Source organism: Sciurus vulgaris, assembly GCF_902686455.1.
Source record: "Sciurus vulgaris genome assembly, chromosome: 14".
NCBI lineage: Eukaryota > Metazoa > Chordata > Mammalia > Rodentia > Sciuridae > Sciurus > Sciurus vulgaris.
The window spans coordinates 93,058,317-93,085,773 of NC_136475.1; the positions used below are offsets into that span (position 1 = coordinate 93,058,317).

General features: G+C 51.0%; 1 protein-coding gene across 2 annotated transcripts in view; it reads right to left on the reverse strand.

Moving 5' to 3' along the window:
- Positions 1–23,218, reverse strand: part of ASAP2 (ArfGAP with SH3 domain, ankyrin repeat and PH domain 2) — a 138,306-nt gene extending 115,088 nt beyond the window's left edge. For both annotated transcript variants that reach the window (XM_079111587.1, XM_079111586.1), the window contains exon 1: positions 22,951–23,218. In XM_079111587.1, coding sequence (XP_078967713.1) covers positions 22,951–23,076 — 126 coding nt within the window. In that variant the 5' untranslated portion in view covers positions 23,077–23,218. The remainder of the gene's footprint in view (positions 1–22,950) is intronic.
- Between the last annotated feature and the right edge of the window lie 4,239 nt (positions 23,219–27,457).

The following is a 27,457-nucleotide window of genomic DNA, read 5'->3' on the forward strand; positions in this document are numbered from 1 at the left end:
CCTACGACTGGCCCAGGACGGTGACCAGCCTGCACTCCAGACTCCACCTGCCCCCCGGGCAGCCCAACAACTGGCCCTCACGATGGCACCGTCCTGCACCTCAGCTCTGCCCACGCTCAGCCAGCTTCTGGATCCATGCTGAGCTCCCTGGGCGGTGCAGTCCCCTCCCCCAGAGCTCCCTGCTCCTCCTCCTGTGCCCAGGGGCCCAGAAAGGCCATTTGCCACATGACCTTGGTCTCCCTCCACCAGGCAGCAGCAGCAGTGGCCGCTACAAGCACCTTCACCACGAGAAGGGCCAGATGACCACATTCTGGGTCCTCTCACCGAGTTCTCACACAGATCCTGTCTTGGCAGCCCATTAATGTGCCTCCCATTTCATACACTTGGAAGCTGAGAGGAGGCACAGTGTCAGATCAAGTGTGAACTCAAGAGCACCCTGAGGTGAAAGTCCAGCTTTGAGACTTGCACTCTGCAACTTGCACTCTCCATTCCCTCTCTAAACTAGGAGGTGGCAGCATCTACCCACAGGGGCGCTGTACAGATTAAACACATTTACGCCTGGCACACAGTGAGGATCGTACATGTGTTTGTTAAATAAAAATAAGTAAATGAAGCCAGGCACAGGGGTCACACCCGTAATCCCAGCTATTTAAGAGGCTGAGGCAGGCGGATCTCAAGTTCAAGGCCAGTCTCAGCCACTTAGTGAGACCTTGTCTCAAAATAAAGATCAAAATTAGGGATGAGGGGCTGTGGTGTTGGCTCCGTGGTAGAGTGCTTGCTAAGTATGCATTTGGGTTCAATCCTCAGCACCACATAGAAATAAAGGTATTTAGTCCATCCTACAACTAAAAAACAATAAAAATTTTGAAAAATTTAAAAAAAAATAGGGCTGTGGTTGTAGCTCAGAGGCAGAGGGACCATGGGTTAAATCCCAGTGCAAACAAAGAAAAAAAAAAAAAAAACAAGTAAATGAGCATACTTGCCCAGGGCACACTGGTGGCAGCTCGTGAAGCCAGGTCAGAGCAGAGGTCCAGCAGTCTTCAGGGCAGACAGATGCCCTTCTCATTGCACAGATAAGGAAGAGCCCCGAGTCTGTGAGAAATGGGACATTCTTAACTCTCCCTGCGCCTCCCGCAGAGCGTTGCTCCCAGGCCACCATATACTTCAGCGTTACTGAAGCAAAGTCTGAAGAATTTATAAAAAGCTGCCTCTGAAAAGAAATCATACAATCACAGAGCTACCTGGGCCTACAGAGAAATAAACGGAAAGAGCATGAGAGCCTCTGATCAAGGTGACCCTGTACTCTACTCCAGAGACTGGACAGACTGACAGGTCTCCACAGGCAACACTAGGAACAGGGAGAGCTGGATGGCGGCACCAGGACTTCGCTACTCCAAGCCCCGGCATGATACCCACCCCGTCACAACTGTCAGATGTCAATCACCATCACCGAGGCCTCCCACAGGGTCAGCCTCCCAGCCCTGCTGGACAATAGCCAGACGAGTCGCGGTTTCAGAATCGTGTGTGCCCTGAATCTCAACCATGGAACTGCTGGGGTCCCACTGGGTGAAAACCACGGAGCTCAGGCCCGCCACGCTCTCCCCTCCTAACGGCCAGCAGTTTGGAGCTACCAGGACTCTGTGGAGCCAGCTGGTGATGGACGGGGAACAAAACTGCAGCTGGGCACGTGTCCAACCTCGGATTCCTTACTCCAGAGGGCCAAGGCCACCCATTCTGCACAGGGTGGGACTGACATAGCTCTAAGGATCAACAACAACTCAACTTTTAAGCCACTGTCCTCTTAGGATCAAGCCCCTATGGCTGGAAAGAAGGTTTCAAAGAAGCAGTAACGGCCCGACCCCAGGGACGTGGCGTCTCACTCCCGCCTTTCCAGGTGCATTTGCTGGCCAGTTTTCAGCATCCAACACGTGTTCAGCAGGTGTGGCGTGCCAGGCCCGAGTCAGGGTGCTGGGGATGCATCATCAAGTGTGGTCAAAGGTCCCTGTCCTCTTGATGCCAACGGATCCAACAGGGTGGAGGCGAGACAGAAAATAAAAATAAGCCATGTGGCTGATGATGTCAGAGTTAGTACTAAGGGAGAGGCAGGGCCAGAGCTGGCAGGAGGAGCCAGCAGGCTTGGTGGGAAAGGGCAGGTCTGAAGGAGGGAAGGGACAGAGCCAGGCAGATGGCCAGCTAAAAAGATGATAGCGGACATATGGGGCTTGAGAGGGGCAGGAGTGGGATCAGGCAGGGCTGGGGGCCTGAGTCTGGTCATTGCACCAGACTCAGGAGGTCAGGAGCACCAACTGAAGGCCACATCTTTGCACTGGGGCAGCAGCTGTTGAATAATCCAGGTGACAAATGACAGCAATCTGACCTGAGCTGTAGGAATGGACAGAAGGGACCATGTCGAGAGACTGAAGCAGCAGAACCAGGCACAGGATGAGAGAAGCAGCATGGGCAAGCCACGCAACTACAGACGCTGCTTCCAGGAGGGTGCGCAGTCAGCTGTGGAAGGCTCAGACAGGCTGGGAGAGGGTGCCACGTCCTCCAGGATGGCAAAGGAGGCGGGGGAAGAGGCAGGAGGTTCCGACCAGAGAATAAGCATGGGGACAGAGTGTGGACACCAGGGATACCCAAAAGTGGATAGCAGGCTGGCCTCTCTGGGAAAGTCAACAAGCAAGGACTGAGCCCTCCAGCAGTGTGGCCAGAGCAGGTGTCCACACATCTAAACAGAGGCTGGGCAGAGTTGGCCTCAGGAGGCCGCTATGTGTAAAACAGAGCAAACATTCCCTGGCATTCCACCAAGCAGGTGGCAGGGACCGTGTCCCAACACAAACTCAAGTCTTTTCAAAGTCCAGCTCACCACACCAGATGCTCACTAAAAGTGGGGCTCCAAACAAAGAGGTGACCTGACAGGAGTCCCAGGGCAGGTCCTTCTTGACCAAGGTCAGAGAAAGAAGGTAGAGTTAGAATCCAGTGGGGAGTCAAAGGAAATGTCACCCGCTACCTGGAGGTGACAAGGTCCTGGCCACGGGAGGGAGGAGGGACAGTGATATTGGCAAACCTTTCCAGCAACAGAATTGCCCAAACTCTGCCCTTCCCTCCCTCCCATCCAATGGCAAGAAGAAATTCCTCCTGCCAAGACTGGCACAAGAAAAGGAAGGAAGTGGCTCGGGGAAAGTGACAACCCAGAACCACAAACCAGCCCAGAAGGCACAGCCACCTCCCTGCCAGAGGGGAAGGGGTTTGTATGGCCGGGGGGCAAGAAGTGGCCTGTGCTCTGTCGTGAGCAAGCCATGGGCCTCCCTCACACCCATGGTCCAAGCCGGGAGCAGACAGCACAGCCTGCCCCTGCCTGCTGCCACCAAGGACGCTGCCACTGCCCGTGCCACTGTCCACATCAGGGTCCTGCAGCACTGTCCAAGCATCTTCCCTGGAGAGGAAAGAGCTTCCCTTCTGTGTCCATACCTGCAGGCCGCTCAGGAGACGCGGCGCTGGTCAGCATCTCCGTCAGCAGCAGGGCCTGTGTCCAGGAGCGGAGGCTGCCTTGTCCCCGTGGCCAGGGAAAGCTGCATCCAAGGCAGCAGCAGCCCTGCTCCCCGGGCAGTCGGTCATGGCAAGGGCCTTCCTCAGGTTCCAAGGCCTCCCAGGCCCTGGACGCAGCCCGCAGTTCTTTGCAGACCCTTACAGGGTGAGGCCTGGCCCATGCAGCCCACATGGTCCCACCTCAGGTCATCAGAGTCCGTGCATGCCTGCAGGCTGTTGACTCTCGCTGCCATGGCAACTGCCTCTGCATCTGTAATCATCTGTTTACCTGTTTACTCTGAAACCACCAACTCCCAGAAATCCAGGACCCCACCCATCAGCCTGAGGGGAGGACAGACCCCTCAAGGAAGGACGGAGAAGCCAACACAGCAGTCCATCTTGCAGAATCATCAAGCGATCCCAACACCTCCGTCCTCACCTCTGGACAGGCCGGGACCCCTCCTCACCACCGCCCACTCATTTCCACCCCAGCCATGCTGACAAATGCCACAGGGCAGAAGTGGGCCACCATCCCAGGCCCCAGCGCCCACCCCAGCCTGCAGGTGACTTGGGACACAGACATCGGCGCCACACTCCCTGGGGGTCTCTAAGCAGTCCCACCCCCACTCGGCTCCACAGGCTGTGCGCCTCCGAGGAGGCTCTCTGCGTCTTCTGCTGTCATTTATGTCATCACTTACTCCATGTGTATCTTCCAATGGCCTTGTGTGCAGGCTATGCAGGGTGTGCCAGGCTGCCCAGTGCCCACTCGTCCTTCTACAGCAAACTCAGTTTCAGACTCCTAAAGGACACCAGCCATGGCCCAGCCAGACGCCTGCGCCACCCTCTTCACCTGCCGGGCACCTCCGACCCACCAGCACACCAAGGGGAGTGGTCACGTTTGCTGCCTGCTATGCCCAGCTCAGCCAGGAGCTGGTTATACAGCGTTCAGGTTGCTTTTCCACCCAGGGGAGTCCAGGCCCAGGGGAGCTCAGAGGAAGGGGCAACAGAGGTGGGGCTAACACTCCTGTCTACCCAGTGGCCAGTGTCCCCAGAGCAGGAGCAAAGCTCAAAGTGGAAGCCACAGAGGCCGCATGGGGTCCTCTCCAGCACACACTCCCCACAACCAGCTCTTCTGTCTTTGAGTCTGCGTGGCTTTTCTGCCCCACCGTGACGTGATGGGGACCATGCAGTTTTAAAAAGAGACACCGCTTCCCTCGCCAAGTGCTCCCTTCCTCTCTGAACACCCCCAGAGCGGTACCAGAACTCCTCCGCCAAGTCCCCTCTCTGTCCCGACTGCCCGCTGACCAGCCCAGCCCTCAGGAGGGGCTCCCCCAACATGAGGAGGCACCCCAGCCTCCGAGGGGAAACAGCAGCACTCGCAGAAACCAAATCTCCCACCTCCAGTCCCACAGCCCTGAGGCAGGCTTTGGGAGCTGCTGGAAACGTCCCAGAAATTCAGCAGGAAATAGGACTCCCAGGGGATCTCAGTGCCGTGATGGCAAAACTCAGATTTCGGCTGTACTGGCTATACGGTGCTGTTTAGGGAGAGTACCGTTCATCATCTCACCGTCAACTGAGCAGCATAAATGTACACACATTAGGTATCGACAGAAATGATCTGCATTTGGGTGTGCCAGGTCACATGCATCCTGTCATCCCCGAGAATCTCGAGAAGAATCTCAAGGTGCAATGGCCAGATGGACAGAGACCACTGATCTGTACATCACAGAGCAACCCTGCTCAGGAGAAAGGTGCCCTTTACCCCATCAGACACGGCAGCCCCAGAGAGGACCCACTCCTTTGGCAGCCAGCCAAAGGGGGAAGCCAGTCGCCAAACGCAGCAACCTAGGGAACAAGGAAAAACAGGCAGTACGATGAGACTCCAAGACTGGGCATCGCATAGCTAGCACCCCAAATCCCCTGCTCTTCTTAGGACAGCAGTGAGTGGGCAGCAAGTAAAAACAGAAATAGGCACCGAAACTAGAATACTCACTATGACAGATGACATGAACATATTTTTAATACTGAAGGAAGCTATGGGTGTCTCAAAAGGATGTTCCACTCCCATGATAAATAATTCAAGATGATGACTTCTCCAGGGTCACACAGCTAAAGCCTCCGAATCGAACATGGGCCACAAATTATGTTCTACATGAAAATTCAGGAATTCCTGAAACCTTATATTAAATGATTCACCCCACTGCATTTAATTATAATTACCCAGTCATATCTGCTCGGCACTCTCCATCCTGCTGCTATTATCTGCTATTAGGAATATGTAGCACCTCTTCCTGGAACAGCTGATACCACTAGTATTAATAGTAACCGGTACTATTAACTCCCTTCTGACGTAGCATGTGAATACTTCTTCATTATCTGTCCTCTCCAGTCCCTTCTAAACACGGTAATGCATACCAAATAGTGCACATACAACGCCTGACACCCCACTCCAAACGGGAACTGAACAGAGAAGTCAGAAGCAGAGCAAGCACACCCCAAGGCCATGCCCACACTTTCTTTTTTTAAGCTCATTAAAAAGACTACTAAGTACCTCCCAGATATTCCGCTGGTTCTGGGAAACAGGAAGATGGTTCATTGGACAGGAGCTGTAAGATCCTGGTCCAGTCTCAGGGCCTCCCACTTGATATCTTGTATTAAGAAGCCACTAACCCTCAGGGAGGCTGCCCCTCAGCTGTAAAATGTTCCCATGCTTGTCCTACCCAAATGGTGTTTTGAAAACAGTGGCGTACCCGGAAAAAGAAGAGTTTATTAAGAAAAGGAAAGAAAAACGGACTCCTGCGCTCGGGAGTTTACAGCTGGTTTCAGGAAGTCAGAGACAAACACAGGAAGCAGGACCACTGTGTGGATGGGGCCCTGTATTCTACAGGAGACTGGCCACTGAAGGACACTAGGAAGGTGTCAGTGCTACAGGGCACGGGCACTCACGCCGAGGTCTTTCCCACAAGAGCATGTGCCCTTGGGGTTAAGGGTTGAAGGGCAGCAGAGACCAAGGACCAAGCACCCTAAAAATTCAGGGTGTGGGATGGGGAGGCAGCTGGTGAGAATGGAAACTCATTCTCTCCCAGGCAGAGAGCAGATTCCTGGGCCACAGGAGGGGCTGTCTGAGCGGCCACCCCCTCACCGCCCATTCCCTTTGAGGGGCCCACTCATCCGCCAGGCAGAAGGGGCTCCTGAGCCAGGTGCCAGCTCTCTCCAACCTCCAGGAACTTCTCAGCTCTGGTGGAGGCTGGAGATGCCAGGCCAGGTCAGAGCCGGCTGGCATTCTTAGAGCAGCAGGCCCTGCTTCCCAGGCTCCCTGTGACCTGTTTGCCGGGCCCTCCCTCCCAGGCTTCAGAGGCAGGGAGGCTGTGACACAGGGTGGTCTTGTGTGGGAGCCAGGGCAGAGCTTCCAGTAGAGGCCAGCATCCCCCTGGGCTGATTCTCCCATTTATGACAAAGCTCCGCAGCAGGCGGTTGGCGAGACTTTCCAAGGTAGATTCCCAGGCTGGAGTGCCTTTCAAGAAACTGACCACCATTCTCAGATCAAGACACAGGCATCTGCTGTTGAGAGAAGTGGCAGGTAAACCCTGCAGTGCCCTGCATGGCCTCCGGGGAGGACTGTGCTCCCCGCAGGGTGTACAGGCACATACAATAGGCTTTACATAAATGCACAGGTATTCAGTGGCTGATTGAGCTTTTATTTTTTAAATAGCAGGTTCCTTAAAGGCAGAGACGAGGTTGTACTTTTAATATTTTTATTATAATGTTGCTTCCAGTACACTTCTGTACATGGCCCTCTGCCTGAGACCAAAGGCCCAGCCCACCAGCCCTTCTGCCACACACTAGGTGGGTCAGGCTGACATGGGTGAGGAGGCACAGGGAAACCACCCAGGCGCCAGTCCCTGAGCTCGTGGGGCCTCTCCCTGGCAGAACTACAGCTTCTGCCCTCCAGCTCAGGAGCCCCTTGAAGGCAGGGACTCTGGGCATCCAAGGCCTGATACTGAGCTTTGAAAAAGGAAGAAATGAAGGCCCACCAACCAGGAGATAGCCAACCCAGCAGAGGGCCTGACAAGGAAGAGGTCTCACTGAGGACCTCACCACACACTCCGAGTTTCCAATGCCCTAACTCAGACCTGGCACCACCGCCCCTGCCCACCTCCCCTGCAGCAACCAGGGCCTCCCAAGGTCTCCCTGCCTCTGTTCTTTCCTGAGCTCTCCCCTCTCCCTCCCTGACTCCCACCCAGGTGCAGACCTGTCTTCCTTTGGTGCAGCTCCTCAGTCAGTTCCCAGCGGAGAATCTCAGGCCTCCTCATTCAGCTCCGACTCACCTGTCATCCGGGCTTAATTACGACCTCAAGAGGTTAGACCAGGATGCAAGAGGCAAACATGAAAGTGTTTTCATTTCAGGTAAATCACCAAGGGGTGTTTCCACGATGGCAAGTCACTGGTCACTGCAGCTGGCAGACATCTGAACAAGGGCCTGCGTCCCATGGACCACTAGGTTCCTTACATCCAAATACTCTGCCCAGGTGGGAAAGGCTCTCCATCCACTCGAACCCAGGGCTTTAAACCAGGAGTGGGACAAACTCTTCCCATAAAGGGCCCCATGGGAAATATTTTAGGCTTTGTGGGACATGCTGCATATTCTTTGGGTTTTCTTTTCTCCCTTAAAGGCCCTAAACACCATTTTTTGCTAATATTTTTCGCACACGGCAGGCTGTGAGCTGTTTCCGCCCTCCGTCCTGATGGAACAGGACAAGTCTGAGTGCTCTGAGTGAAGCTGCACTGTTCTGGTCACACAGCTCAATCAAGCTCTGACGAGATCCCACTCCACAGAGAGACCGTGCCCCAGCACAGATGGGCTCGGCTCGGAGAGCAGTGTGCACACCACCACGCGTCATGCTTCAGAGCAGACACCCAGGTCGGCCTCCGTGCTTGATCCACGGATGGATGGTACATGGGTGGACCGATGGATGGACAAGAGAGGCACAAAGTGAGTCAGAGAGCACCTATTTCAAGAATCCAGAGAAGAAAGAGGCTCTGAGGGGTAAGGGGTGTTAGGAGAGCTCTACGGAGGAGCAGGCAGGATCGATGTATTTTACAAAGAAGAAATTAGATATTAATTAGGATGCTTTATAGAGCAGACACTTCGATAGTTCTTAAAAGATTTTTCTGTCTCTCTAATTGTTTTAAAGGATGACATGACAACCTTAATTTTGCCAACCGAAATGAATTTATTTCCAAATACGCAGCACCCTCTTAAAGGAAAAGGTATGAAACCACAAAGTCGGGGCTGCTGGGACCTGACAGTCAACAAACATCTTCTGAGAACCAAGCAGTGGGCTCTGTGTTGGGCAGGTGGGTTCAGAGTCCTTACCCTGGGCACTCGGGCTGCCCCAGGGACCCCTCGTGGAAACTAGGGACTGCACACGCGGGCACTGTGGATTTGGGAGAGTCACACTTCACAGTGACTCGCAGGCTGCCCTCTCCGTCCCGGGGCTCAGCACAGAGGCCCGCGCCCCAAGGTTCAGCCTCACAGAACGCTAGATACAGATTCCTGTGTCACTGCCAGAGCCAAGCTCATCCTCGGACGCTCTGAGGCCTCCCGTGAGCCAACACCCCGGAAGAGGCTGCACCACACAAGCTGATTTTCTCAGTGAACGCGAGTCACCAAAATCACACAGCAAAATTCAGAAACTATTTTCATGGAAACTTTTAGTGAATCACGTGCCTCCCAGCCCACCAAGGCAGAGGACCCTGATTTTAACTCTTTGATGGTGGTGGTGTCATTGTTGTGCTGGGGACCAAAACCAGGGCCTCTGTTGCACTAGGCAGCCTCTACCACTGTGCCAGACCCACTGGGAGACGCTTGCTGTGGCTGAGTGAGACCCTCTGGGCCTCCTGCAGGAGGCGACCGCCCTTTCGCGCTGGTCTAAGTCTTCTCTTTTCCTCCCTCCCTGCCCTGCTGCTCTCCGACTTCCCTGCGTGGTCGGCTCCTTCCCTCCTGCGGCGGAGTCCTCTCTGCTCACTCCCAAGCCTCAGGCTTCCTTATGACTGACAGCCTTTGTGAGCTAACAGTACATTTTCCTTTGGAAAAACAGCAAAATCGAATTTCTGGAACACATTTGCTGACACTGCCACTCCTTACTCAAACCCAAACCTAGCAGAACAAGGTGTTAGAGGCAGAAATAAAGCCCTGACGTGACAGGGCAAGCCTCACTGGCTTAGGCCACAGCCATCTGACAGATGCAAGGAGGTTCATAAATTAAAAGAGCAAATGAAGCAGGGGCCCTGAAGAGCTCTCATATCAGCAGTGACTACAGCCACTCTGTCATAAGATCAATGGAACCTCCTTTAGTCTGACCATAAAGAAGACTGTGCACTTCGAAAATTAAGCTTCTTCCAGTGTTGCTACAGAAGATAATAAATCACCTGGAAAGCCAGGATAAGCCCTGTTTTGGAAAAGCAAGGAGAGGCCGGATGGTAAGAGAAGAGGCCAGCATTCAACGTCACTGCCAACGTGGCAGCCCACCTGTGTGACCGGCGAGATGGTGGAGGCCTCTGCCTGAAATCCCAAACTGCAGCCCCACTCCCAAGACCCCTCTTGGTGGGCAGCTTCTTTAAAAAGAAAACAGGGGCCCAGAGGGTCTGGAAGTACACGGTTGAGAGGAAATGCAGGGGAGAAAGGGGCAGAGGGGAGGACAAATGGGTCTTTGGGTTCTACTCAAACTGCAGCCCAACATCCTGTCCCCAGATAAAAGGCAGACCAGGAGGGAGACAGAAAGAAAGAGGTGGCAGGCGGCCAGCCATCCTGCCCCCCAACATTCTCATCCAGGGCTCTCCCTGCCAGGAAAGGACCCAGCAGAGCCTCTTCAGGTCTAAAGCTGCACCTGAGGAGCTGCAGCCACAGCAGAACCCAGCGGTTCTGACAACCCCACCCTCCAACACCCAACTCGCAACCGTTTCCCGGGTGAGAAGAAAACCAGCGATCTCAACAATTACCTCCAGTCAAGGCCTGAGCGGCCATCCACGGGAAACAAATCAAGGTGATGCTTACAGTAAGAGGCCACCAAAACAGCCACAGAGCAACAGTGGCGAGGCGTGGGGGTCTGCAGGGACAGCTCCTGCTGAACTGTGAAGACTCCAGGGACCCCAACACCACAGCCAAGTGAAACCCACCTACTGATGCCAGACACGTCGCCATGCACTGCCTCTGCAGACGGACAAGCAGGCAAATCTTCCTCAAGCTAAATGTGAGGAATTCCAGCTGTACATAACTGTACCAGTGGTTGGGAAAGTCACTGAGTCACTATTCTGTGCACATCATTAGGCACTTAAAGATGATTAAGAATGGACCCAGCAATTAGGCAAGAAAAGGCAAAGGCAGCCAGCTTGCTTAGGAACAAATAAAGCTATCTCTGATATATCAGTACATAAAAATTATTTCTAGACGCTAACAATAAACAATTCAGAAATAAAATTATGAAAATAATTTCATTCACAATAGCAAAAAGAATAAAATATTTAAGAATAAATTTAACAAAGTACATTTTTTTAAATTAAAAAGTAGGAAAACATCGCAAGTTCACAGATTAAAGGATGTTAAGCTGGTTTATTAAAATATCTACACTTCCCAAATTGATCAATAGATTCCACACGATCCCATGAGAATCCTCTGTGGATTTTTTGCAGAAATTGAAGTTGATCCTAAAGTTCTGATGGAAATCTGAAGGACTGAAAAGAACCAACACATTCCTAAAAAGGAAGAACAACCGTGGAGGACTCAGTTCCTAATCTCAACACTCACCCTAAACCTACAACAATGGACACTCTGGTTCTCGCACAGAAAAGACATAAAGGTCAATGGAATAGAATCAAGACCCAAGAAATGCAGCCATCTGTCAAAGATCAGCTGGTGCTGGCAGAGGACTCAGAGCACTCAAGGGGGAAGGAACAATCTTTCCAACAAGTGGTTCTGGGACAACTGGATTTGCACTGCTGAAGGATGAAGCTGGACCTGCCACTGGTCACACTCAACACTACTCAAAACGGATCAGACCTGGAAGCAAGAGCTACAACCTTAAAACACAAGTGAGCACAGGCATCAGTCTTTGGGGCCTTATTAGGGAAGAGCTTCCTAGATACCACAGCAAAGCATAAGCAACTGGAAGAAAAACAGCTATTCCAGACTTCATCGAGAAAAATCTCTTGTGTGTTTCAAGAGCAAGTGAGTGAAAAGACAATCCAGAAGATGGGAGAAAATATTTGCCAATTATCTGTTTCAGGTCTAGTGTCCAGAACCATCTAAAGTACACTTGCCATTCAACAATAAAAGGACAAGCAACCCAACATTAACAATTTGAATAGATATTCCTCCAAAGGGGACACAGTCACAGACACATAAAATGTCACTCAACATGCAAATTCAACAAACCCACAGTGAGATACCACTTCACACCCACTGGGATGGGCATAATCAAAGGACAGACAACAGCAAGTGTTGACATGGATGAGGAGAAACTGGAACCTCCTCGTGCCATCGGTGGGCACGTGAAGGGGTGCAATCATTATGGGGACTCGTTTGGCAGTTCCTCAAACAGTGAAGTGTACTTACCATATGACTCAGTAGTTCCATTCCTAGGTAAATACCCAAGAGAAGTGAAAACAAATGTCCACGCAAAGCCTCATGCAGAAATATTCACAGCATTATTTATAATAGTCCCAAAGTAGAAATGACTCAGAGGCCATCAACTGACAAATGGATAAATAAAATGTGCTATATACCATCCAATAAAATATTATCCAGCCATAAAAAGGCAGGTGTTATGGTTTGGATGGGAGGTGTCCCCTAAAATCTCACATGTGAGATGATGCGAGAAGGTTCAGAGAAGAAATGATTGGGTTCTAAGAGTCTTCTAATCGGTGAATTAATCCCCTGATAGGGATTAACTGAGTGGTAACTGAGTGACAGGCTGTGGCTGGAGGAGGTGGGCCCTGGGGCGTGGCTTTGGGTAGATATTTGTACCTGGCTTCCTGATCTCATGTGAGCTGCTTCCCTCTGCCACACACTCTGCTATGGTGTTTGGCCTCACCTTTGGTCCTGAGGAATGGAGCTGGCCTTCTATGGACTAAGACCTCTGAAACCGTGAGCTCTCAAATAAACTCCTCCTCCTCCACAGTTGTGCTGGTCGGGTCATTTAGTCACAGCAGCAAAAATGCTGACTAGGACAGCAGGGAAGACAGATCGATGCTACCACCTGGAGGGGCTCTGGGCTACGGAGAAGCAGCCAAACACAGAACGTTGCATGTCGCATGATTTCATAAATGAAAGGCCCACAACAAGCACATCCACGCAGACAGGAAGCAGACAGGTAGCCGTGGGGAGGGCGAGTGAGTGCTAACAGGTGTGGGGTCTCTGTGTGGCCATGAAATGTGCTAGAACTGGAAAGTCGTGTGGTCACAGGACTGTGGCACACTAAAAATTGCAGAGCTGGACACTTCACTAGTATGGACTTTATAGTTTGTGAATTAAATCTCAACTTTATAAAAAGCAACAAAGTTTTTAAAGAATACAAATAATTAAACTTCAAGACATGATTTAGCACATACATGGTCTTCTCAGGACTATTAAACTAGCCACTGCTTGCTAATTTTTATTCCAAACGTTTATTCCAGAGCCTTTTCAAATCAAATATGTGTGATGCAAAGAACTATGGAGTGTTCAGGCTGGGAAGGGTGGCCAGATGACCTACTTCAAATCCCTCAATTTAGAGAGGACCCAAGGTCACGCCGTGGGTGAAGGCTGGGCTACTAGAACCCAGCTCTCCTAACCCCCTGGCCAGTCATCTCGCACTCCACCAACAACCAACAGGACCCACAGGCCTATGTCAAAGATGCGGCTTCCTGCAGGGGCGCACCCTCCAGTGACAAGCCGTCCACGCCATTTCATGACCACAAACCCGAGACCATCAACACGACCTGCTTCTGGCCTAGCATCAAGAGGCCAAGGTGTGCAACAAAGACTGCAAAAAACGCTACAGACGACACCGCTCCACGCGTCCCAAAGTGAAATTAGCACCACGCCAGGAGCATCCAACCTCCAACCCACCACCAACTCCAGGGATGATGTGGGGGACAGCCAAGCAGGGCGGGCCAGGAGAGGGAAAGCTCATTTCCTCTCTAACTTCTTGAAAAGCATGGACATAAAAAGTCAAGAGGAAGAGAAACGGAGCAGGAGATGGTCAGAAAAAGTGGAGCGGGGCCGTAGTTCAGTGGCGGGTACAGACCTGGCACGTGTGGGGCCCTGGGTGCCATCCTCCAAACCACAGATGAATAAGAATAAAGGTCCACCAACAACTAAAGATGTAGTAAACAAAACAAAACAAAAAAAAAAAGGTAGAGTGGCCAGAGGAGGTGACAGGGCCGCAGCAGCGAGGGCTGGAGTTCCTTTCCATCCACCCTCCGAGTTATAAAGGACCCGGCTGGGGAGCCACCTGTCAGGCCCAGGAGCTGCTCAGTGGCAGATGAGGGCCACCAGGGAAGCACAGCACGAGGACTTAACATTCACCTGTCCTTTCAAATCGCTCCCAAGTCGGGAGCAAAGGGCTGCCTCCCCTCTCCGAGTCTGCCTAGACATGCACAGCCGTGATTCACCCTTCAGCCACCTCTCCAAACAGACATGCTGACACCAAGGGAACCTGGCAGGTCTGATCACCACTGCAGGCCGCCGGTCCTTCACACAAAGCCCTGAAAGTATGCTCCAACTCTCAGCCCTGAGGGGCCAGATCTGTCCTTAACTCACTTCCTGGCAGTTAAGGTCACTCAATAAACACCTCCAATGCTAAGTGCCTCCCCAGGGGTTAGTGGTTGATGACCCTGGAGAGATGCAATCACAACCTTCTCTAAGTCAGGGAATCTTCACGGGGGAGGAGAGCCTGGCAGGCGACTGGCAGAGGTGCATTAAAGGACCAACAGAACCAGGACCAGGAGCTGAAGGACACCATTCTATCACCTGCTGGCTGCAGACGGAAGATGGGGAGTTACTCATCTGAGCCTCTGTTTCTTTATGAAGTAGGGAAATAGGACCTCTCACAGGGTGAAGAGAACTGAGTAATCAATCTTAAACACAGTGCACTCCTTAACACAAATCAAGGCCAAAGTAATGTCAGCTACTGTTGTCATTACTGTTTAAAAAAAAAGTCTAATAATGTGATTTCTTCTGAGAAGCTTTGGAAACAGGCCCCCAAGATACTGATTGGTTAGTTAGACTCCTAAAAGGCCAGGGAGACTGTCACTTGAGAGACTGTCTTCATCAACCTGATGTTACTGACAAAGCCATGGCCAGCATCAAGTGACAAGGTGCCATCACTAATGACACTGTGAGCAGGGCAGGCCTCCAGCCACTCACGCTCTGCAGGGTGGGGCGTGCCCTCCGAGGAGAGGCAAGAGGAACCAGGGAGGAGCGGAGGAGGCAGGGGAAAGAGAGCAGCGCCAGGGTTTGCCGGAAGCGCCCACTCAAGAAGCACCACAGACACAACTCTCTGACACCAACATCGACACCAGGGCCTTATTGGGCGCAGACCCCTGAGTGCAGGGTGCTGCTGAAGAAAGGGCAGACAGGCATCCAAAGGCCTGATGGGAACCTCTGGCTCCTTGTCTGCCAGCTCTGAGAACTTGGAAAGTGACCCAATCCTCGAGAATAACTAAATGAATTGTGATCAATGCATTAGATCATGTCAGGCATGCAATAAGCACCCGGTAAATATTAGAAAGAAAAGGGGTGAAGGCCATGGCGAACGGGCATCGACTTCAACCACGCTCTGGATACACCACACGCACTCATCGGTGGCAGCAGCATCTCAAATCGGCTGCTTCATCTGTAACCTCACAGAAAACAACGCAGACCTCGAGGGCTCCCCTTACGGCCCTGGGTGGAATTCACTGGAGCCTCTCACAGCATCAAGGGCAGCGGACACACCAGACAAAGCCGCCAGCTCCCGGTCCTAACTACAGGACCCTTGGGATCCAATTCCCAGGTCTGCTGCATTTTGAAGCACACACATGGGCCCAGAGAGAAGCCACCAGCCCTGACCCGAGGCAATACGGGTGCCCACTGATGTCAACTTGTCAGCTTCCCTGGACCCCAGAGCACCGAACACCTCACCATCTCACACTCCCACTGCCCACCCAGGGAGCAGCCCTCCTCGTTGGGTCCCAGAACCAGTTCATGACGACCACAGAGTGGTTATGGAATCTTAACGGAGCTGAAGAATCAGTCACTCCCCAAAGCAATAAATCAAAGAATGTTAAAACATCAAGCCTGGAATTCAGGGGATCCATAAACGTGGATTGGAAAGAAGACATACATCTCTACTTCATTAACATCTAACTGACATTCAGCCCTTTCTTCAGTTATGAATGAAAGTAACACAAGATGGTAGTGTTAGCAACACCTGTAACTCCAATAAAAGATACAGTAACATCACATGGTAATTATTAGAAATGCCTCAGCACTCCTTACTTCACAGCACTTCACAATTAGGGCATCTATTCGGCCCACTGCTAAATCCTGATGCTAGTAAAGAAGCAGATGTTAGTGTGACACAAGCATTTAAAATACTTTACTAACTGGATTTCAAAATCACTGGTTTCCTTTGAAATATTCTGTGCATTAAAACATCTTTCTGATGCACCTTCACCAGAGCATCAAAGGTATCCACAGCACAAGCTGCAGACAAGAGATTAAGTCCCTTGTAGGGAAGAAGTTGGTCCTGTCCTGCTGTACATCCTGACATCTGGCTGCAACTCCATGTGGTTAGGTGCCCAATATACATTTATGAAAGAACAAACAACCAAATTCCCTTACGAAAATGACTATTATCATAGAAGTACAGCAGCCCAAGCAGTTGTGTTCTGATTGACAGTCCATTTATCTCACAGCATTGCTGATGTGATAAAATGGTAAAGGCAGAAAAGCACGGGGAGGGGCCCTGGCAGTCAATGCCCGTGGAAACCATCCTGCTCAGGGTCAGACCATGCAATGACGTCCAGATGAAAGCATCACCAGTTTTTAGTAGGAAAAGAGGAGTGTCTGGGGGAGCTGTGGGGACAGCATGCCGGATACAAGGCACCGTCAAGATGTATCACCTGCTATCATCTGCCCAGAAAGGCAGTCGGCAGCAAGGCCCCCTCTGGCCCCACCCTATGCAGCTATGCTCCAATCCTCCCTCTGCCCAGGGGCTGTGGTAAGACAAAATAAATACCTGAGATTGGTCTGAAGCTCCAAGACCAGCCATGCTGCAGAGCACACAGCTGGCCTCCACCCTGACACAGATCTGCACCGGACAGTGCCGGCTTCACCATGGGGCCAACAGAAGGTCAGGATGGACTGAGCTTGGCTGTGGCCTCCTTTGGGGCAGGAACCCCGCTATTCACCCCACACTACCAGCACAGCAACGGTCACCTGCCAGTAGGTTCTCACAGCTCTTCCCAGACGACAGACCTCAATGGACCCCTTATTACCAGCACTGTCACCTCACCGAAGACCCTCTCGCCTGAATGATGCAAGGGTCCCCCAACCCGAGTTAGTCTTCCTTTCTCTTATGCCCTGCTGGTCTACCTTCCCCAGAACAACCACCGAGAAGTTCTTAAGATATAAATCAGACCATGTTATTCCCCATTCAAAACCCTTCAGCAGTTTCCCATCACACCACAACAAAGTCCAAATTCCCTCTCCAAGCCTGACGGGCATGGGATCTGGCCCTTCCTGCCCCTCTGATGCCCCTCTCATGCCCCTCTCCCTCGCCCACTGGAACCCTGGAACCCGCCTTCTTTCTGCCCTTACATGCTCTGAGCCCACTCACATCTTAGGCTTTCTCCATGTTCCTCTACTCAGATCTCCCATGGCTGACGTTCTCTGCATTCCAGACTGTTCAAATGTCACCTCTGCAGAGCAGCCTTTCCTGATTTGTTTCCCTGTCTCCAAAATCACTTTCTATCTCCTCATTATGCATGACTTTTCCGTACAGCACTGATCACCATCTGACATTACATTACATAATCATCTGTTTATCAGTGATTAGCAATCGTATTTGGAAGGAGCCTTTTAAAATACCAAGGCTCCAGGCCTCACCCAAACCAAACATTTCAGAATTTTAGGGAGTAGGGACAGGCTCCTCCAGTCCACAAAAACCCCCAAGCAACTCTGATGTGCAGCCAGGAATCCTGGTCCAAACCAGTGCCTCTCAAACTCTAGCACGTGCATATAATGCACCTGGGCTGCTGAGAAAACACGGATTCTGACTCAGGTCTAATATGGGATCTGAGGCTGTGCACATGGAACAAGCTCGCAGACAATGCCAATGCTGCTGGTTGGTAATCCATTCTTGGAACTACCAGGGGTCTCAAACTGCAACGCACAATACAACTTTGTGCAGTGGTGAGAAAGTTCTAGATCTTCATCGTCCAACAGTCACCACCAGCCATGTATGGCTACTGAGCATCTGAGATGAGGGTAGTATGGCCAGGGAGATGAATCTTAACATTTTAACCTCAGGTTACTAACTTGGGCGGGGCAGGTCTAGAATATATGTGATCTATGAAAAAAGGCACCTATACCTAGCAATGTGGAGTCTTTTTTATTTGCGGGGGGGGGGGGGCAGGGATTGAACCCAGGGGTACTCAACCACCGAGCCTCATCCCCAGCCCTTTTTAATATTTTAATTAGAGACACGGTCTCGCTGAGTTGCTTAGGACCTCACTAAATTGCCGAGGCCGACCTTGAACCCTGTGCAATTAGAACTCTGTGATTATGACAGCAATGAGATTTCCAAGGTAACCAAGGTAACCAAGGATACCAATCCTCCTGCCTCAGCCTCCCAAGCCGCTGGGATTATAGGCGAATGCCACCATGCCCAGTCTATGTGGAGTCTTAAGAATCAAGGATTACTTCAAACTTTTGGCCTAAGCAGACCCCTGTAGAATGGGTGCATGTGAAAATCCTACCTTGAGGCCTAGTTTGCTACCAGCTCAGGAGTGGACAAATATTTACCTAAGGCAGGGAAGCAGATAGGGAAGACCATACTGAACCACCTGGTGACTACAGCATGTAGTGACCCTCAGAAGGCTACTCTGGCTTCAAGATTTGATAGTTAAAAACCATATAAGACCCTCTCGAAGCCAGGGTGTGCTGGAGCGCTCCTAGTGAGTGTATCGACACCATCCTGCCCATTTTCAGAGACATTTGCACAACACCTCAGTGCAGTGACTGGCTTACAGGATGCCTCTTTCTGCCCCTAGACTACAGCCAGTATTAGTACTTTTACTATTAATCCTAAGAGAGAAAATGAACCCAGCAAAAGGGGAAACTCACGTGAGAAGATCTTCCCTGTTTAAGTGATTCAAACCGTTCCAAATACGTAAATTCGGGTTAGAAAAGACTAAAAAGTCACCCTGGGTGACCCCCCAGAGGGGACACCCAAGAACAGTAAATGTTCTGGCAAGATACAGTCCTTCACCACAAACTCAAAATCTGTAAGTCTGGGATTTGAAGGAGCTGTTTTGAAAACAAGCCACAAAAGGCTAAAATACAAAATCAGAGTCCTGCGCAAAGCCTAAGGCCTAGTTCCCACCACAATGCTTGGAGGGGTCTAGTCCCATGGACAGCAGGGTCCTAAAGAATCTGTGCGGCCCAAAGGCTCACTGACCCTCCCTGCAATTAGAACCCTGTGATTATGACAGCAATGAGATTTCCAAGGTAACCAAGAACAACAGAGTAGAGATTATGGCCCCGGAAGGAAGTAGATTAAATTTTAATACTAAGGAGTCAACATCAAATTTATTTTTAAAACTACATCAATGCCAAATAAGCAAGGGAGAATGGATGTTGTCATAAAGGAGGTCCTAACTAAAAACATGAACATCAAAATATGTATGCAATTTTTTCCATATTTTGAGAATATTTCAAAGCACCCAGAGGCTCAAAGAAACTAAGACGGGAGGGGGAAAAAAAAAAAAAAGAAAGAAAAAGAAAAACCCAAGGGGGAGAAAAAAAACAGCTCACTCTTCAGATTTATGCCAAAACTACTTATTTTCTCCATTATTTCCAAAAGCACACAGGGCAGACGCCAGTTGCAGCACCAGACTTTGCTAAGTTTGCTAAAATTGGGCAAAATAATTACTTCATCCAGAGAAAGTGATCGCCAAGTGAAAATTGAAAACAGCTGTACACCCACCTGCTGCCAAGACAGCCAACTAGCTGAAAGGTGAATGTGCAAGTGGTCTTTCACTCATTCACTCACTCATTCATCCCATTCCCCTGCGCTCTCCACCCCCCACGTAAATCCCATCCTCACTCCAGGGTCTGTGTGTTAGCTACAACAAAATCTGGAAAACAGCATTTATGAAACACCTGATAGGTACTCTGTTCACCACAATCCTCAGAAGTAGACAGGAATGATTACCCAGACTAGAAAGCTGAGGAGAATGAGAAAATGTTAGGTATCTCACCCAAATTCACAAACGACAAGTGCTGGAGTCTGAATGTGAACCCAGATTGACCTCACGAAGGAGCAATTTAGAGAAGGCAGTCTTACTAAAGCTAGAGGAAGCCATTTAGTTTCTGAAGACAGCATGGAGTCAGGTTCAAATTCCACTTACTAGCTCAACAAACTCCAGCAAATAACAACCTCTCCCAGCCTCAATTTCCTCATCTACAGAGCAGGGTTCAAACTAAAGACAACCCAAGTGACAGTTTGCAGTGAAGGGCAGGGACCAGGTAGCTAGTAACATTCCAGCTACAGGTATGCATATCAAAAAAGCACATCTCATACCCAGCGCCAAAGGGGGGGAAAGCATATTTCAATTGGAAAATGACTTTTTGCAGACATAACCTCCATTGAAAATAAATATATACAAAGGTTAATTCATTGAAAATTAATCTACTAATTATATAATTCATTTACACATAGGCCTACATTTTAATTTATTTGTTTGTGTGAAATACAAACCTTTATGTCACAATACTCTCTGCCCATGTGTCAGCTCAGTATAAAAAGTAAATGTTTTGTTTAAAACCAAAATATTGCCAGGCCTGGTGGCACACACTTATAATCCCAGCAACTCCAGAGGCTGAGGCAAGAGGATCCCAAGTTCAAGGCCAGTCTCAGCAACTTAGCAAAGAACTAAGCAACTTAGCAAGACCCTGTCTCAAAATAAAAAATTAAAAGGTCCGGGGATATAGCTCAAGGATAAAGCCCCCCTGGGTTCAATCCCCCATACCAAAAACACAAAAACAAACAAAAAACCCAAAAACAAAACCCAAAATATTGTGGGACTCATTTGTCATTAAACCATATACAAAACGAGTTTTTATAATGGAACTCTGGAAAAAAAGCATTTTGTAAAAACTACCCATGCTGAGTCCTCTCACAAAGTAAACAACTTTCAGATTGGAAAGCTAGGAATCCAAGTTCACACATGTCATCCTCATAGCATGTATACTGCATTTATTTAAAGAGAGATAAGCCTGCAATAGTTTTAATTTTTCCACGTTCCAGACTCCAACCCATTCTTGTGCTCAGATGCCAACATGAAGCAAGCCTGCAATTTAACAAAATGACCAAATCCAGTCTCTTTAATCTGCTTGGTAACTGAGCTCTAGAGTAATCTCCTGCACAGCATACAAAAAAAGAGCTTTGGATTCATCCACTATAAAATTAATCAGAAAAAGGGCATGCCAATTTTAATAGCAACTCCTATTTGCCTGGCTTTCCAGCATCTGCCAGTGTTGATCATTAACCAACTACAGTGGGAAAAAGCAACAGAACTTTAAATACAATCAAGTCTCTTTTTTAAGGCATCATGTACACAACTCCTTCCCTTAATAAACAGCTACCTTTCTGATTGCAATCATTTCCATAAGCATTATTAATGATGTATTTCCAAAACACTGAATATTTTCCTATTTTCAACTGAAACTTGAGAATAAACTCCATCCTGGCAACCCCACCTGCCTCGTCAGAAGACATCCTTTTAAGCCTTGCTCATAAAAGTAGAGAGAAGTGATCTGAGAATCACAGAACTCACCAAGAAAGGTTTACTTGCAGCTCTCTGCCAAAAACAGGGAGGAGAGGAGGGAGGCAGGGAGGATGCCCCAGCCATACTTCAACATTCAGAACGCTGAATCTGGTATTTATCTTTTAGCCTAGTATTGACTGTTTATGTCTACAAAGAAAAAAAATTTCCACCAAGGAAAAACATTCTAGATTTTTTTTCCCAAGCAATTCCTAACAGCAGATGCTTTGTTCAAAGGGGGAGGGGTAACACGACCGTTCACTGGTGACACACACCCCCATTCACTGTAGCCCAAGCATTTTCTTCAAAAATACCTAAAATACTCAATTTTAAAACTGCAACTTGACATGGTGGCCAAAAGAAACGTAATCATCAATTCACTGTTGCCACACGTGTGGCTTGAAATCTGTCACCTATAATGAGCGCAAAGCACTTGGCACACAATGCCTCTGGTGCTGAAAGCAGCATTCTGATCCCGTTCGGTAGGAAAGGAAAACGAGCACCCAGGTGAGGCCGTGGCCCCTGGACTCTCGGGCTGCCCCTTCCCACACGTAGGCTGCTTTAATTTTCTACATAAGCTGCGGTGCTCCTAAATGCTCCCTCTCCCCGGCATCTGGAGAGCTCACTGGCTAGCAGCTCGGCACGATGACTTTGCACCTTGAAAGTCCTTTGCTAAAATTAGGCCTTTCCCAGGTTGTGCGGAAGGGAGGCGACCAGACTTCCAGCAGGTGGGACCCGGCGAGTGGCCACCGATGGCTTTGGACCTCAAGGCGCCGGCTCCGCACACGCGGTGCAGCGCTGCGTGGAGGCGGCAGGGCGGCCCAGCCGGCGGGGCACCCTCCCTGAGCAGCCCGGGTCCCCCCGACCGACCCAGAGTCGGGGCGCCGGGCGGCTGCGGGGGGCGCCTGAGGGCGCACAGCTGCCCCCGCCGGGCCACTTCGGGAACAAGTTGGCGAGGTCCGCTCGGGCACCCACGACCCCGGGCCGCCGCGGGCACCTGGGTGCCCCGCTCACCGCCGATCGCGACTCCCGGGCCGAAGTTGGCCGCGCCGCGGGGCGAGGACGCCGCAGCCGAACCCGCGAGGGAAAGGAGGGCGGGCGCGCGGGATCTCGGAAAGGCCCGAGGTGGCCACCCAGCCGCTCACGCAAGCCACCTCCACGGGAACAAAGGGCTTCTGTTCCGGGCAGGGCTGGCCCGGCCGCTCCGGCTCAGGAGCACGAGAAACTTTTCCCGGGTGTGGATGCGCAGCGGCGGGAGGGCGCGGGCCGCGGGCGGGGTCCGCCCGGGGCGCGGCGCCGCGGTACCTGCGGCCGAGCCGCCCGCCCGCCGCCCGCGAGGCCGCCGCTCACCTCCTCGATGGCCGCCACCGTGTTCCGGCAGTGGGCCGTGCGGGTGGTGAAGCTGGAGGCCGTGGGCGCCTTGTAGTCCTCGAGGGTCTCGGCCACGAATTCCGACACGGAGATCTGGTCCGGCATCGCCGCGGCGCGCGGGCGGCCGGCCGCGGGGGAGCCGCCGCCTCAGCCGCCGCCGCGGGCTCCGACCGCCGCGCGCTCGGGCGCTGCCGCCGCTCCGGCCCGCGGACAAAGGGAGCGCGGCGCGGGAGCCGCCGCCGCAGGGCGCGGGCCGGCCGCGGGAGCAGGGGCGGCGCGGCCCCGCAGCTCGGCCCGGCCGTCCGCCCGCGCGCGCCGAGGGCTGCGCGTCCGCCGCCGCGTCCTCTCCGAGCGAGCCCCGAGGCGGGCGCGCAGAGCCGGCGGGAACTGCCCGCCACCCAGCCGCGGGCCCCGAGCGCCTCCCGCGGAGAGGGGCGGGTCCGGGCCGGGGGCGGCGGCCGGCCGGGCGCGGGGCGGGGCGGCGCGGAGCGCCGGGCCGCCAATGGGCGCGCTCGCCGCCGCCGCGCCGCCGGGAAGCGGAGCCTGCAGGAAGGAAGGCGGCGCGCGCCCCGGCCCGCCAGCCGCTCCTGGCCGCCGCGCGCCGCATTGTCTAGGCGTTCAGGGCGCGCCGCGCGCCGGGGTTCGAGGGCGCGCCCCCCGGGCTGGCGGCGCACGGACGCCTCCCGGCCGGCCCGAGCCCCGGCCTGCGCCCGGGCCCCGCAGCGCGCGAGCAGGGTGCGCGGAACACTCCCCGCGGCGGAACCGGAGCCCACTCCTCCACTCCACCCCTGGCGAGGAATCCCCGGGAATCCCCACCCGAACCGCGGGGAAGGCCCGTCCAGCGAGACGACGGTGGGAGGAGCTCGCCCCCTGCTGGAGGCTGCGCGACGCCCAGGGCACCCCGCGCGGTGACCGGGCCCGCTTGCACCGTGGAGCTGGCCGCCAGCCGGTGTGGGACCCGTCACTGTGACGAGCACGGGCCGTGCAGTGACTGTGTGCTCTACACCTGGCGCTCTTAGGGGACAGATAAGGAGATGGGTACTTGTTTTGTGTAGAAGACAATTGTCCCAATAGCAAAGTCAGCTGCCAGGTGGGGATTGCATCCCAAGTCCTTGACTTGGAAGAGCGCCGACCGGCCCCTAGTGAACGTCCTCAGCTTTTCCATCTAAAAGTGTTCTCCCTTGGGTGTATATAGTTTTTAGGGTACCAGCCCAGGCCCCACCCTGGTAGATCAGCGAACACCAAAATGGTGTCCCTGTTGGAAGTGGGGGGACCTTCGGGGACCCTGGGGCCTGTCTGAGAAGGGGCTCTCAGAGCGCGCAGCAACACCAGCCGACCAGTCTCAGACATGACTAGTCCAGTAAAGAGTTACAGATTTTCATTTACGGCTCCCATGGAAATTCTCATAGCTACATTTTAAAACCCAGAAGTTCTGAAGACACTAGTCAAAGAAAATCACACCCTATAACTCTACACCAGGCATGTGGCACGGTTTCTGTAGCTGCCAGCAATAAAAACCAAGAGAAACTTTACAAAAACCTTTTGTGCATCTGAAAAGGAGGAAGTGTGAGAGACATTGGAAACTCAATATGTGAGACAAAAAGTCTCCTGACTGTAGGACACTGGACCAAACAATCTTTTTTAAGCTCCCATGTAAGAATTTGCCATATGAGGTGGCAGAGTGGGTCAGACATTATGTATGGCTTTTGGTATTTTAGTAGCACTGCATGTGAAATTTAACTTTCTAAAATAAATGCATTAGTGGGTAGCTTTTATCCTTGTACTAGGCAATAAATTACAATCTAAAAACTGTACATACCCCTGCCTCTTTCTTTCCTTTGTGTGTCTCACCCTTTGGGGTGTCTTTGGGGGTTTCCTCTACTTGCGGTTTTGTGCCCTTCGAGTCTTTGTGCGTTGTTTATCTTAGTATGTCCTCTTCTACACGAGGTGGTCTTGTTCCCTCCTTAGTTTTCCAGCTCCAGTCTTTGTGTACTGGTTTGAGGTTGGAGAACATCCTAGATGACTTTTTGAGTCTTGGATTTTGGAGGTCTGATTTCTATGAGGTTATGAGAGATTGAAGAGAAAGTAGGTTTTTCCTGGGTGTCTAGTCCAGCATTTAGCAGACTCATCGAGGCTCTTCCACCGCGTTCAGAGCTAAGCTTGGTGTTCTTCCTGCCTTTCCTTATGTGCAGCTCCTGCTCTTCATTCTTGTAGTTTCATGTAATTCTTTTTTTTAATTTTTTTTAGTTGTAGATGGACACAATACCTTTATTTTATTCATTCATTTTTATGCAGTGCTGAGAATGGTCACACACCCAGCCCCTTGTAGTTTCATGTAATTCTTAAGGCACAAGAATCTTTAGTGGCCTCAAAAAGTGCAATTGCAAAGCGGTGCTGAGTTAGGTAAGTGGGTGAGAAGGCTGGAAGAAACAAGTAAGCAGTTACCAAGTCCGCCTGTGGTGCGAACGGGCTGCGAGGGAGGCAGAACACCAAAGCAGGCACTCTGCCCTTCGAAACCCGCCTTGCCGGTGCAAAAGCCTAGAGCGAAAGCAATGCCTCTCTGGGGTTAATATAAGAAGAATAAGGAGCTTTCAGCAAAGAAAATTAAACAAGCATCAAGAAAACATACACACGTTTTTAAGGCATCAAGAAGATGCTAATAGGCTGGGGTTGTGGCTCAGTGGCAGAGCGCTTGCCTAGCACGTGTGAGGCACTGGGTTCGATCCTCAGCACCACATATAAGTAAATAAAGTTTCATCGACAAGTAAAAAAAAAAATTTTTTAAGATGCTGATAATGCCATTACAGGCCTGTGGCCCCTTAATTATGAAAATTTTGATTTTTTTTAATTCTAAAAAACCCTGAAAACCTAGGCTTTAAAATAATTCTTGTGGGGTCTGGGGTTGTAGCTCAGTGGAAGAGTGCTTGCCTAGCATGTGTGAGGCACTGGGTTCAATCCTCAGCACCACCACATTAAATAGATAAATTAATTAAATAAAGTTATTTTGAAAAAACAAATAAAAATAGTCTTAAACAAAATAATTCTTGGTGATAAAATTGACCCAAGATGAACTGACATGAAGCTATGTATTTTTTATTAAATTTTTTAAGATGTTGACAACCTTTTATTTTATTCATTTATTTATATGTGGTGCTGAGAATTGAACCCAGTGCCTCACACATGCAAGGCAAGTGCTCTACCACTGAGCCACAACCCTACCCTGAAGCTATGTATTCTTGTTTATTCCACTCCATATGAATATTTTTGTTTTGTTAGAAAATATAAATGTGCTTGATTATGGAACATTACCCCAGGCCCCACTAGGAGTGATTCAAAATTATACCATGTAAGCTGTGTTATCATTCTAAAGTCTGAGAAATTGTAAATCTATGCATATCTAACCCTTGGGTTTCATATAAGAGAACATAGTCCTCTATTAAGACAAAATAGCAAGTGTAGTAGTAGTCCATTTACTGTTGTTATGACAGACTGCCCAAGGCTTGGAACTTTATAAAGAAAAGAGGTTTATTTAGCTCACATCTTTGGAGGCTGAAAGCCCAAGATTATGCAGCCCCATCTATTTAGCCTCCAATGAAAGTCTCATGGTGGATGGTGGCATGACGTTGGGAATACTTGCAAGACCAGTCACAGTGGTGAGGAGGGAAGCCAGGAGAGATTCAGGGTCAAGCTCCCTCTTTTATAACCACTCACTCTCATGAGAGATAATGGAGGTCCTAAGAAAACGACCTTAATTTCTTCAAATGGCCGGGTCACTAATGACCTAATCATCTCACACTAGGCTCCAACTCTTAAAGGCACCACCACACTAAGGACTAAGCCTTCAACACATGAATCATTAGGGTCAAACCACACTCAAACCATGGAGAAAGAGAAGAAGGAGAAGTGAGTGTGCAGCAGCCCACGAGACTGGCTAGCAGCCCATTTTCCGAAGGAATTCTCTGCCTCCAGGAGTTCACAAGGGCCTGGCACTTTCGTCGCGCAGACGGAGGTGTGCGATGTGTGCTCAACTCTGCAACTTGCTTGGGGGTTGGCTGGGCTCACACAGGCCCTCTCGGCCACTTGCCATTAACTGTAAATGATTACTCTTGGAATGGATGGAGCCGGCCTTAGAGGAACTGTGGTCAGGAGTGGGATAAACAGAAACCAGCCATGGGAGGTGGCAGAGTCTCACGTCCCCACTCCAAAACTACTTCACAAGGGAAAGTTCAGATTTCAGAGCCAGCTTTGCCTCCCCGCGGCAGGTGAACTAGCTTCCCTGGATGACAGAAGCCTCTGGCAGCCGCCTGCTCTGGTATTCAAGGTTCCACTCTCCATGTTTCTCCTTCGGCAGCAAAAACCTCCATCAGAGTCAGGTCACTACCGAGGACCTAATCCCCGGCCCTAGACATCTGAGAACGAGCACGCCTTAGATGGCCATTAGAGCTAAGTTTTGAGAAGAGATGACAAGCCGATTCACTCATAGCTA